Source organism: Oncorhynchus nerka, linkage group LG6 (genome assembly GCF_034236695.1).
Source record: "Oncorhynchus nerka isolate Pitt River linkage group LG6, Oner_Uvic_2.0, whole genome shotgun sequence".
NCBI lineage: Eukaryota > Metazoa > Chordata > Actinopteri > Salmoniformes > Salmonidae > Oncorhynchus > Oncorhynchus nerka.
In genome coordinates, this window is record NC_088401.1 from 76,182,876 (window position 1) to 76,195,860 (window position 12,985).

Here is a 12,985-nt window from a genome sequence, read left to right on the forward strand (position 1 = left end):
ACCATGGAGGATCATCTAACACTATGGGATCATCTAACACCATGGAGTATCATCTAACACCATGGAGTATCATCTAACACCATGGAGGATCATCTAACACCATGGGATCATCTAACACCATGGAGGATCATCTAACACCATGGAGGATCATCTAACACCGTGGAGGATCATCTAACACTATGGGGGATCATCTAACACTATGGAGGATCATCTAACACCATGGAGGATAATCTAACACTATGGAGGATCATCTAACACCATGGAGGATAATCTAACACTATGGAGGATCATCTAACACTATGGGATCATCTAACACCGTGGAGGATCATCTAACACCATGGAGGATCATCTAACACTATGGGATCATCTAACACCATGGAGGATCATCTAACACTATGGAGGATCATCTAACACCATGGAGGATCATCTAACACTATGGAGGATCATCTAACACCATGGACGATCATCTAACACCATGGAGGATCATCTAACACTATGGAGGATCATCTAACACTATGGAGGATCATCTAACACTATAGAGGATCATCTAACACCATGGTTCTGGAGTGGGATCATCTAACACTATGGATGATCATCTAACACTATGGAGGATCATCTAACATTATGGAGGATCATCTAACACCATGGAGGATCGTCTAAAACTATAGAGGATCATCTAACACCATGGAGGATCATCTAACACCATGGATGATCATCTAACACTATGGAGGATCATCTAACACCATGGAGGATCATCTAACACCATGGAGGATCATCTAACACTATGGAGGATCATCTAACACCATGGTTATGGAGTGGGATCATCTAACACTATGGAGGATCATCTAACACTATGGAGGATCATCTAACACTATGGAGGATCATCTAACACCATGGAGGATCATCTAACACTATGGGATCATCTAACACTATGGGATCATCTAACACCATGGAGGATCATCTAACACCATGGTTCTGGAGTGGGATCATCTAATACTAGGGGGGTTCATCTAACACTATGGAGGATCATCTAACACTATGGAGGATAATCTAACACTATGGAGGATCATCTAACACCATGGAGGATCATCTAACACTATGGAGGATCATCTAACACCATGGAGGATCATCTAACACTATGGGATCATCTAACACTATGGAGGATCATCTAACACTATGGAGGATCATCTAACACTATGGAGGATCATCTAACACTATGGGATCATCTAACACTATGGAGGATCATCTAACACTATGGAGGATCATCTAACACCATAGAGGATCATCTAACACTATGGAGGATCATCTAACACTATGGAGGATCATCTAACACTATGGAGGATCATCTAACACTATGGAGGATCATCTAACACTATGGGATCATCTAACACTATGGGATCATCTAACACCGTGGAGGATCATCTAACACCATGGAGGATCATCTAACACTATGGGATCATCTAACACCATGGAGGATCATCTAACACTATGGAGGATCATCTAACACCATGGACGATCATCTAACACCATGGAGGATCATCTAACACTATGGAGGATCATCTAACACCATGGACGATCATCTAACACCATGGAGGATCATCTAACACCATAGAGGATCATCTAACACTATGGAGGATCATCTAACACTATGGAGGATCATCTAACACCATGGAGGATCATCTAACACTATGGTTCTGGAGTGGGATCATCTAACACTATGGAGGATAATCTAACACTATGGAGGATCATCTAACACTATGGAGGATCATCTAACACTATGGAGGATCATCTAACACTATGGAGGATCATCTAACACTATGGAGGATCATCTAACACCATGGAGGATCATCTAACACTATAGAGGATCATCTAACACTATGGAGGATCATCTAACACTATGGTTCTGGAGTGGGATCATCTAACACTATGGAGGATCATCTAACACTATGGAGGATCATCTAACACTATGGAGGATCATCTAACACTATGGAGGATCATCTAACACCATGGACGATCATCTAACACTATGGAGGATCATCTAACACCATGGTTCTGGAGTGGGATCATCTAACACTATGGAGGATCATCTAACACTATGGAGGATCATCTAACACTATGGAGGATCATCTAACACTATGGAGGATCATCTAACACTATGGAGGATCATCTAACACCATGGAGGATCATCTAACACTATGGAGGATCATCTAACACTATGGAGGATCATCTAACACTATGGAGGATCATCTAACACTATGGGATCATCTAACACCATGGAGGATCATCTAACACTATGGAGGATCATCTAACACCATGGAGGATCATCTAACACTATGGAGGATCATCTAACACCATGGTTCTGGAGTGGGATCATCTAATACTAGGGGGCTTCATCTAACAGTAGACAGGGAGCAGTGTGGGGGATCATCTAACTCCCGAAGATAGATCAACAGAGACAAGCATATGTGCACAGAAAATCCTCTGCCCATCAATGTCTTTCTCTCTATCTCTCTCTTTGTGTCTCTATCTCTCACTGGGGAGCTGTAGCAGGTCTCAGAGGAGACTGATGTGCTGATAGTGACTGACAGCTTGAGGGACCGCCCTGCAGCGAGAGCAAGAGAGAGAGAGAGAGAGAGTCCAGAACCAATTCAATTCAAGGGGCTTTATTGGCATGGGAAACGTATGTTAACATTGCCAAAGCAAGTGAAGTAGATCATATACAAAAGTGAAATATACAAAAAAATGAACAGTAAACATTAAACTCATAGAAGTTCCACAATAATAAAGACATTACAAATGTCACATTATGTATATATACACTGTTGTAACAATGTGAAAATGTTCAAGTACAAAATGGAAAATAAATAAACATAAATATGGGTTGTAACCAAGTGTATTGACTGTCCTGTTGTCACATATTTCTTACTGCCACACCTCTCTGTCATCTCCTCTTACTGCCATACCTCTCTGTCATCTCCTATTACTGCCACACCTCTCTGTCATCTCTTCTTACTGCCACACCTCTCTGTCATCTCCTCTTACTGCTATACCTCTCTGTCATCTCCTCATACTGCCACACCTCTCTGTCATCTCCTCTTACTGCCACACCTCTCTGTCATCTCCTCTTACTGTATTATCTCTCTGTCATCTTATCTTACTGCCACACCTCTCTGTCATCTTCTCTTACTGCCACACCTCTCTGTCATCTCTTCTTACTGCCACACTTCTCTGTCATCTCCTCTTACTGCCACACCTCTCTGTCATCTCCTATTACTGCCATACCTCTCTGTCATCTCCTCTTACTGCCACACCTCTCTGTCATCTCTTCTTACTGCCACACCTCTCTGTCATCTCCTCTTACTGCCACACCTCTCTGTCATCTCTTCTTACTGCCACACCTCTCTGTCACCTCCTCTTACTACCACACCTCTCTGTCATCTCCTCTTACTGCCACACCTCTCTGTCATCTCTTCTTACTGCCACACCTCTCTGTCATCTCCTATTACTGCCACACCTCTCTGTCATCTCCTCTTACTGCCATACCTCTCTGTCATCTCCTCTTACTGCCACACCTCTCTGTCATCTCCTATTACTGCCACACCTCTCTGTCATCTCTTCTTACTGCCACACCCCTCTGTCATCTCCTCTTACTACCACACCTCTCTGTCATCTCCTCTTACTGCCACACCTCTCTGTCATCTCTTCTTACTACCACACCTCTCTGTCATCTCCTCTTACTACCACACCTCTCTGTCATCTCCTCTTACTGCCACACCTCTCTGTCATCTCTTCTTACTGCCACGCCTCTCTGTCACCTCCTCTTACTACCACACCTCTCTGTCATCTCCTCTTACTGCCACACCTCTCTGTCACCTCCTCTTACTACCACACCTCTCTGTCATCTCCTCTTACTGCCACACCTCTCTGTCATCTCTTCTTACTGCCACACCTCTCTGTCATCTCCTCTTACTGCCACACCTCTCTGTCATCTCTTCTTACTGCCACACCTCTCTGTCATCTCCTCATACTGCCATACCTCTCTGTCATCTCCTCTTACTGCCATACCTCTCTGTCATCTCCTCTTACTACCACACCTCTCTGTCATCTCTTCTTACTGCCACACCTCTCTGTCATCTCCTCTTACTACCACACCTATCTGTCATCTCCTCTTACTGCCACACCTCTCTGTCATCTCCTCTTACTGCCACACCTCTCTGTCACCTCTCTGTTTCATAGACACACAGAAAAACATGAACACACAGGAACGGTAACATGTGTGTTGTGTGTAGCTCACCTGTTTTAACGCTGTTGTTTCATGTCTGTGTGTGTCAGTGTGTGTGTCCTGCTTCTGGTCCTTTGTCATGTCTTTCAGCTCCCCCATGTCACAGTCTGGACAGTGAGGTAGAAGACAGTTAAAGAGAAAGTTTGGGATTTTACAACATGAAGTAAGGTGGCTGCTCAACCTGAAAGTATTGGGCAAGGCAAAACTGCTGGAAAATCTTTAATTCCCTGCCTGTTCAAATAAAGTTAGTAACGTTCCAAGAACCAAACTCACCAAGGGTCTCGAAGAGGGATTCCACAAAGCTGGTGCCGTGCTTGTAGATTGATTGGTTCATATACAAGTAGTCTGGTCCTGTCGCCGGGGGAAAGAAAACTAAACAATTAAACACACTTTCATAACCAGCTCATGTTGTTAGATCTGTGATGTATCTGTTGACTGTCTGTCTGTTCCTACCTGTCTGTACCTGTCTGTCCCAGACCTGAGTCACTTCATCTGTATCTGCCTGTCTGTTCATACCTGTCTATAACTGTCTGTCCCAGACCTGGGTCACTTCATCTGTATCTGCCTGTCTGTTCATACCTGTCTATAACTGTCTGTCCCAGACCTGGGTCACTTCATCTGTATCTGCCTGTCTGTTCATACCTGTCTATAACTGTCTGTCCCAGACCTGGGTCACTTCATCTGTATCTGCCTGTCTGTTCATACCTGTCTATAACTGTCTGTCCCGGACCTGGGTCACTTCATCATCTGTATCTGCCTGTCTGTTCATACCTGTCTATAACTGTCTGTCCCGGACCTGGGTCACTTCATCTGTATCTGCCTGTCTGTTCATACCTGTCTATAACTGTCTGTCCCGGACCTGGGTCACTTCATCTGTATCTGCCTGTCTGTTCATACCTGTCTATAACTGTCTGTCCCGGACCTGGGTCACTTCATCTGTATCTGCCTGTCTGTTCATACCTGTCTATAACTGTCTGTCCCAGACCTGGGTCACTTCATCTGTATCTGTCTGTCTGTTCATACCTGTCTGTACCTGTCTGTCCCAGACCTGAGTCACTTCATCTGTATGTGTTGACTGTCTGTCTGTTCCTACCTGTCTATACCTGTCTGTCCCAGACCTGGGTCACTTCATCTTTTCTGTCTGTCTGTTCCTACCTGTCTATAACTGTCTGTCCCAGACCTGGGTCACTTAATCTTTTCTGTCTGTATGTTCCTACCTGTCTATAACTGTCTGTCCCAGACCTGGGTCACTTTATCTGTATCTGTCTGTCTGTTCCTACCTGTCTGTACCTGTCTGTCCCAGACCTGGGTCACTTCATCTGTATCTGTCTGTCTGTTCCTACCTGTCTATACCTGTCTGTCCCAGACCTGGGTCACTTAATCTGTATCTGTCTGTCTGTTCCTACCTGTCTGTACCTGTCTGTCCCAGACCTGGGTCACTTTATCTGTATGTGTTGACTGTCTGTCTGTTCCTACCTGTCTGTACCTGTCTTTCCCAGACCTGGGTCACTTTATCTGTATCTGTCTGTCTGTTCCTACCTGTCTATACCTGTCTGTCCCAGACCTGGGTCACTTCATCTGTATCTGTCTGTCTGTTCCTACCTGTCTGTACCTGTCTGTCCCAGACCTGAGTCACTTCATCTGTATGTGTTGACTGTCTGTCTGTTCCTACCTGTCTGTACCTGTCTGTCCCAGACCTGGGTCACTTTATCTGTATGTGTTGACTGTCTGTCTGTTCCTACCTGTCTATACCTGTCTGTCCCAGACCTGGGTCACTTCATCTGTATGTGTTGACTGTCTGTCTGTTCCTACCTGTCTATACCTGTCTGTCCCAGACCTGGGTCACTTCATCTGTATCTGTCTGTCTGTTCCTACCTGTCTATAGCTGTCTGTCCCAGACCTGGGTCACTTCATCTGTATCTGTCTGTCTGTTCCTACCTGTCTATACCTGTCTGTCCCAGACCTGGGTCACTTCATCTGTATCTGTCTGTCTGTTCCTACCTGTCTGTACCTGTCTGTCCCAGACCTGAGTCACTTCATCTGTATCTGCCTGTCTGTTCCTACCTGTCTATACCTGTCTGTCCCAGACCTGAGTCACTTCATCTGTATCTGTTGACTGTGTGTCTGTTCCTACCTGTCTGTACCTGTCTGTCCCAGACCTGGGTCACTTCATCTGTATCTGTCTGTCTGTTCCTACCTGTCTATACCTGTCTGTCCCAGACCTGGGTCACTTCATCTGTATCTGTCTGTCTGTTCCTACCTGTCTATACCTGTCTGTCCCAGACCTGGGTCACTTCATCTGTATCTGTCTGTCTGTTCCTACCTGTCTATACCTGTCTGTCCCAGACCTGAGTCACTTCATCTGTATCTGTTGACTGTGTGTCTGTTCCTACCTGTCTGTACCTGTCTGTCCCAGACCTGGGTCACTTCATCTGTATCTGTTGACTGTGTGTCTGTTCCTACCTGTCTGTACCAGACCTGGGTTCAGTTACTATTTGAAATCATTTCAACCATCTATCTGTGCTTGAATGAGTTTGCCGTCTTCCACATGGAACTCTGGCAGACTAAAGAAAATGCTAAAAAGTATTTTAATGATTTCAAATAGTATTTGAATCCAGTTCTGATCTACAGTATACCTCTGCTTGTCTGCTACCTGTGGGCCGTAGCTGTCTGTATGTCTGTAGTTTCCTAACTGTGGGCTGTAGCTGTCTGTCTGTCTGTTGTCTCCTACCTGTGGGCTGTAGGTGTCTGTCTGTCTGTTGTCTCCTACCTGTGGGCTGTAGGTGTCTGTCTGTCTGTACTCTCCCACCTGTGGGCTGTAGGTGTCTGTCTGTCTGTAGGTTTCCTACCTGTGGGGTGAAGCTGTCTGTCTGTCTGTACTCTCCCACCTGTGGGCTGTAGGTGTCTGTCTGTCTGTAGTTTTCCTACCTGTGGGGTGAAGCTGTCTGTCTGTCTGTAGTCTCCTACCTGTGGGCTGTAGGTGACTGTCTGTCTGTAGTTTTCTACCTTTGGGGTGTAGCTGTCTGTCTGTAGGCTCCTACCTGTGGGCTGTAGGTGTCTGTCTGTCTGTCTGTCTGTCTGTCTGTCTGTCTGTCTGTCTGTCTGTCTGTCTGTCTGTCTGTAGTCTCCTATCTGTGGGCTGCAGCTGTTTGTCTGTAGTCTCCTACCTGTGGACTGTAGCTGTCTGTCTGTAGTTTCGTACCTGTGGACTGTAGCTGTCTGTCTGTCAGTAGTCTCCTACCTGTGGACTGTAGCTGTCTGTCTGTAGTCTCCTACCTGTGGACTGTAGCTGTCTGTCTGTAGGATCCTACCTGTGGGCTGTAGATGTTTGTCTGTAGTCTCCTACCTGTGGACTGTAGCTGTCTGTCTGTAGTTTTGTACCTGTGGACTGTAGCTGTCTGTCTGTCAGTAGTCTCCTACCTGTGGACTGTAGCTGTCTGTCTGTAGTCTCCTACCTGTGGACTGTAGCTGTCTGTCTGTAGTATCCTACCTGTGGTCTGTAGGTGTCTGTCTGTAGGCTCCTACCTGTGGACTGTAGCTGTCTGTCTGTAGGCTCCTACCTGTGGGCTGTAGGTGTCTGTCTGTCTGTCTGTCTGTCTGTCTGTCTGTCTGTCTGTCTGTCTGTCTGTCTGTCTGTCTGTCTGTCTGTCTGTCTGTCTGTCTGTCTGTCTGTACTCTCCCACCTGTGGGCTGTAGGTGTCTGTCTGTCTGTAGTTTTCCTACCTGTGGGGAGAAGCTGTCTGTCTGTCTGTAGTCTCCTACCTGTGGGCTGTAGGTGACTGTCTGTCTGTAGTTTTCTACCTTTGGGGTGTAGCTGTCTGTCTGTAGGCTCCTACCTGTGGGCTGTAGGTGTCTGTCTGTCTGTCTGTCTGTCTGTCTGTCTGTCTGTCTGTCTGTCTGTCTGTCTGTCTGTCTGTAGTCTCCTATCTGTGGGCTGCAACTGTTTGTCTGTAGTCTCCTACCTGTGGACTGTAGCTGTCTGTCTGTAGTTTCGTACCTGTGGACTGTAGCTGTCTGTCTGTAGTCTCCTACCTGTGGACTGTAGCTGTCTGTCTGTAGTATCCTACCTGTGGGCTGTAGGTGTCTGTCTGTAGGCTCCTACCTGTGGACTGTAGCTGTCTGTCTGTAGGCTCCTACCTGTGGGCTGTAGGTGTCTGTCTGTCTGTCTGTCTGCCTCTGTCTGTCTGTCTGTCTGTCTGTCTGTCTGTAGTCTCCTATCTGTGGGCTGCAGCTGTTTGTCTGTAGTCTCCTACCTGTGGACTGTAGCTGTCTGTCTGTAGTTTCATACCTGTGGACTGTAGCTGTCTGTCTGTCAGTAGTCTCCTACCTGTGGACTGTAGCTGTCTGTCTGTAGTCTCCTACCTGTGGACTGTAGCTGTCTGTCTGTAGTCTCCTACCTGTGGGCTGTAGCTGTCTGTCTGTAGTCTCCTACCTGTGGGCTGTAGCTGTCTGTCTGTAGTCTCCTACCTGTGGGCTGTAGCTGTCTGTCTGTCTGTCTGTCTGTCTCTCGTTTCCTACCTGTGGGCTGTAGCTGTTTGTCTATTGTGTGATACCTGTGGGCTGTAGCTGTTTGTCTATTGTGTGATACCTGTGGGCTGTAGCTGTCTGTCTGTATTCTCCTACCTGTGGGCTGTAGCTGTCTGTCTGTCTGTCTCTCATTTCCTACCTGTGGGCTGTAGTCTGTCTGTAGTCTCCTACCTGTGGGCTGTAGCTGTCTGTCTGTAGTCTCCTACCTGTGGGCCGTACCTGTCTGTCTGTCTGTATTCTCCTACCTGTGGGCTGTAGCTGTCTGTCTGTCTGTCTGTCTGTCTGTCTGTCTGTCTGTCTGTCTGTCTGTCTGTCTGTCTGTCTGTCTGTCTGTCTCTCATTTCCTACCTGTGGGCTGTAGTCTGTCTGTAGTCTCCTACCTGTGGGCTGTAGCTGTCTGTCTGTAGTCTCCTACCTGTGGGCCGTACCTGTCTGTCTGTCTGTATTCTCCTACCTGTGGGCTGTAGCTGTCTGTCTGTCTGTCTGTCTGTCTGTCTGTCTGTCTGTCTGTCTGTCTCTCATTTCCTACCTGTCGGCAGGAGCTGTTTGTCTGTTGTCTCCTACCTGTGGGCTGTAGCTGTCTGTCTGTAGTCTCCTACCTGTGGGCTGTAGCTGTCTGTCTGTAGTCTCCTACCTGTGGACTGTAGCTGTCTGTCTGTAGTCTCCTACCTGTGGACTGTAGCTGTCTGTCTGTAGTATCCTACCTGTGGGCTGTAGGTGTCTGTCTGTAGGCTCCTACCTGTGGACTGTAGCTGTCTGTCTGTAGTCTCCTACCTGTGGGCTGTAGGTGTGTCTGTCTGTCTGTCTGTCTGTCTGTCTGCCTGTCTGTCTGTCTGTCTGTAGTCTCCTATCTGTGGGCTGCAGCTGTTTGTCTGTAGTCTCCTACCTGTGGACTGTAGCTGTCTGTCAGTAGTCTCCTACCTGTGGACTGTAGCTGTCTGTCTGTAGTCTCCTACCTGTGGACTGTAGCTGTCTGTCTGTAGTCTCCTACCTGTGGGCTGTAGCTGTCTGTCTGTAGTCTCCTACCTGTGGGCTGTAGCTGTCTGTCTGTAGTCTCCTACCTGTGGGCTGTAGCTGTCTGTCTGTCTGTCTGTCTGTCTGTCTGTCTGTCTGTCTGTCTCTCGTTTCCTACCTGTGGGCTGTAGCTGTTTGTCTATTGTGTGATACCTGTGGGCTGTAGCTGTTTGTCTATTGTGTGATACCTGTGGGCTGTAGCTGTCTGTCTGTATTCTCCTACCTGTGGGCTGTAGCTGTCTGTCTGTCTGTCTGTCGTTTCCTAGCTGTGGGCTGTAGCTGTCTGTCTGTCTGTCTGTCTCTCGTTTCCTACCTGTGGGCTGTAGTCTGTCTGTAGTCTCCTACCTGTGGGCTGTAGCTGTCTGTCTGTAGTCTCCTACCTGTGGGCCGTACCTGTCTGTCTGTCTGTCTGTATTCTCCTACCTGTGGGCTGTAGCTGTCTGTCTGTCTGTCTGTCTCTCATTTCCTACCTGTCGGCAGGAGCTGTTTGTCTGTTGTCTCCTACCTGTGGGCTGTAGCTGTCTGTCTGTAGTCTCCTACCTGTGGGCTGTAGCTGTCTGTCTGTAGTCTCCTACCTGTGGGCTGTAGCTGTCTGTCTGTAGTCTCCTACCTGTGGGCTGTAGCTGTCTGTCTATAGTCTCCTACCTGTGGGCTGTAGGTGTCTGTCTGTCTGTACTCTCCCACCTGTGGGCTGTAGGTGTCTGTCTGTCTGTAGTTTTCCTACCTGTGGGGAGAAGCTGTCTGTCTGTCTGTAGTCTCCTACCTGTGGGCTGTAGGTGACTGTCTGTCTGTAGTTTTCTACCTTTGGGGTGTAGCTGTCTGTCTGTAGGCTCCTACCTGTGGGCTGTAGGTGTCTGTCTGTCTGTCTGTCTGTCTGTCTGTCTGTCTGTCTGTCTGTCTGTCGTCTCCTATCTGTGGGCTGCAACTGTTTGTCTGTAGTCTCCTACCTGTGGACTGTAGCTGTCTGTCTGTAGTTTCGTACCTGTGGACTGTAGCTGTCTGTCTGTAGTCTCCTACCTGTGGACTGTAGCTGTCTGTCTGTAGTATCCTACCTGTGGGCTGTAGGTGTCTGTCTGTAGGCTCCTACCTGTGGACTGTAGCTGTCTGTCTGTAGGCTCCTACCTGTGGGCTGTAGGTGTCTGTCTGTCTGTCTGTCTGCCTCTGTCTGTCTGTCTGTCTGTCTGTCTGTAGTCTCCTATCTGTGGGCTGCAGCTGTTTGTCTGTAGTCTCCTACCTGTGGACTGTAGCTGTCTGTCTGTAGTTTCATACCTGTGGACTGTAGCTGTCTGTCTGTCAGTAGTCTCCTACCTGTGGACTGTAGCTGTCTGTCTGTAGTCTCCTACCTGTGGACTGTAGCTGTCTGTCTGTAGTCTCCTACCTGTGGGCTGTAGCTGTCTGTCTGTAGTCTCCTACCTGTGGGCTGTAGCTGTCTGTCTGTAGTCTCCTACCTGTGGGCTGTAGCTGTCTGTCTGTCTGTCTGTCTGTCTCTCGTTTCCTACCTGTGGGCTGTAGCTGTTTGTCTATTGTGTGATACCTGTGGGCTGTAGCTGTTTGTCTATTGTGTGATACCTGTGGGCTGTAGCTGTCTGTCTGTATTCTCCTACCTGTGGGCTGTAGCTGTCTGTCTGTCTGTCTGTCGTTTCCTACCTGTGGGCTGTAGCTGTCTGTCTGTCTGTCTGTCTGTCTGTCTGTCTCTCATTTCCTACCTGTGGGCTGTAGTCTGTCTGTAGTCTCCTACCTGTGGGCTGTAGCTGTCTGTCTGTAGTCTCCTACCTGTGGGCCGTACCTGTCTGTCTGTCTGTATTCTCCTACCTGTGGGCTGTAGCTGTCTGTCTGTCTGTCTGTCTGTCTGTCTGTCTGTCTGTCTGTCTGTCTGTCTGTCTCTCATTTCCTACCTGTCGGCAGGAGCTGTTTGTCTGTTGTCTCCTACCTGTGGGCTGTAGCTGTCTGTCTGTAGTCTCCTACCTGTGGGCTGTAGCTGTCTGTCTGTAGTCTCCTACCTGTGGACTGTAGCTGTCTGTCTGTAGTCTCCTACCTGTGGACTGTAGCTGTCTGTCTGTAGTATCCTACCTGTGGGCTGTAGGTGTCTGTCTGTAGGCTCCTACCTGTGGACTGTAGCTGTCTGTCTGTAGTCTCCTACCTGTGGGCTGTAGGTGTCTGTCTGTCTGTCTGTCTGTCTGCCTGTCTGTCTGTCTGTCTGTAGTCTCCTATCTGTGGGCTGCAGCTGTTTGTCTGTAGTCTCCTACCTGTGGACTGTAGCTGTCTGTCAGTAGTCTCCTACCTGTGGACTGTAGCTGTCTGTCTGTAGTCTCCTACCTGTGGACTGTAGCTGTCTGTCTGTAGTCTCCTACCTGTGGGCTGTAGCTGTCTGTCTGTAGTCTCCTACCTGTGGGCTGTAGCTGTCTGTCTGTAGTCTCCTACCTGTGGGCTGTAGCTGTCTGTCTGTCTGTCTGTCTGTCTGTCTGTCTGTCTGTCTGTCTGTCTGTCTGTCTGTCTCTCGTTTCCTACCTGTGGGCTGTAGCTGTTTGTCTATTGTGTGATACCTGTGGGCTGTAGCTGTTTGTCTATTGTGTGATACCTGTGGGCTGTAGCTGTCTGTCTGTATTCTCCTACCTGTGGGCTGTAGCTGTCTGTCTGTCTGTCTGTCGTTTCCTAGCTGTGGGCTGTAGCTGTCTGTCTGTCTGTCTGTCTCTCGTTTCCTACCTGTGGGCTGTAGTCTGTCTGTAGTCTCCTACCTGTGGGCTGTAGCTGTCTGTCTGTAGTCTCCTACCTGTGGGCCGTACCTGTCTGTCTGTCTGTATTCTCCTACCTGTGGGCTGTAGCTGTCTGTCTGTCTGTCTGTCTCTCATTTCCTACCTGTCGGCAGGAGCTGTTTGTCTGTTGTCTCCTACCTGTGGGCTGTAGCTGTCTGTCTGTAGTCTCCTACCTGTGGGCTGTAGCTGTCTGTCTGTAGTCTCCTACCTGTGGGCTGTAGCTGTCTGTCTGTAGTCTCCTACCTGTGGGCTGTAGCTGTCTGTCTATAGTCTCCTACCTGTGGGCTGTAGGTGTCTGTCTGTCTGTACTCTCCCACCTCTGGGCTGTAGGTGACTGTCTGTCTGTAGTTTTCTACCTGTGGGCTGTAGCTGTCTGTCTGTTTGTTTGTAGTCTCCTACCTGTGGGCTG

At 48.2% G+C, this 12,985-nt stretch overlaps 1 protein-coding gene across 2 annotated transcripts in view; it reads right to left on the bottom strand.

Moving 5' to 3' along the window:
• Positions 1 to 12,985, bottom strand: part of LOC115124950 (actin filament-associated protein 1-like 1) — a 121,122-nt gene that overhangs the window by 27,652 nt on the left and 80,485 nt on the right. For both annotated transcript variants that reach the window (XM_065019874.1, XM_065019873.1), the window contains exons 3-4: positions 4,556 to 4,633; positions 4,295 to 4,389 (exon numbers count right to left, since the gene is read on the bottom strand). In XM_065019874.1, the coding sequence (XP_064875946.1) occupies positions 4,295 to 4,389; positions 4,556 to 4,633 (173 nt within the window). The remainder of the gene's footprint in view (positions 1 to 4,294; positions 4,390 to 4,555; positions 4,634 to 12,985) is intronic.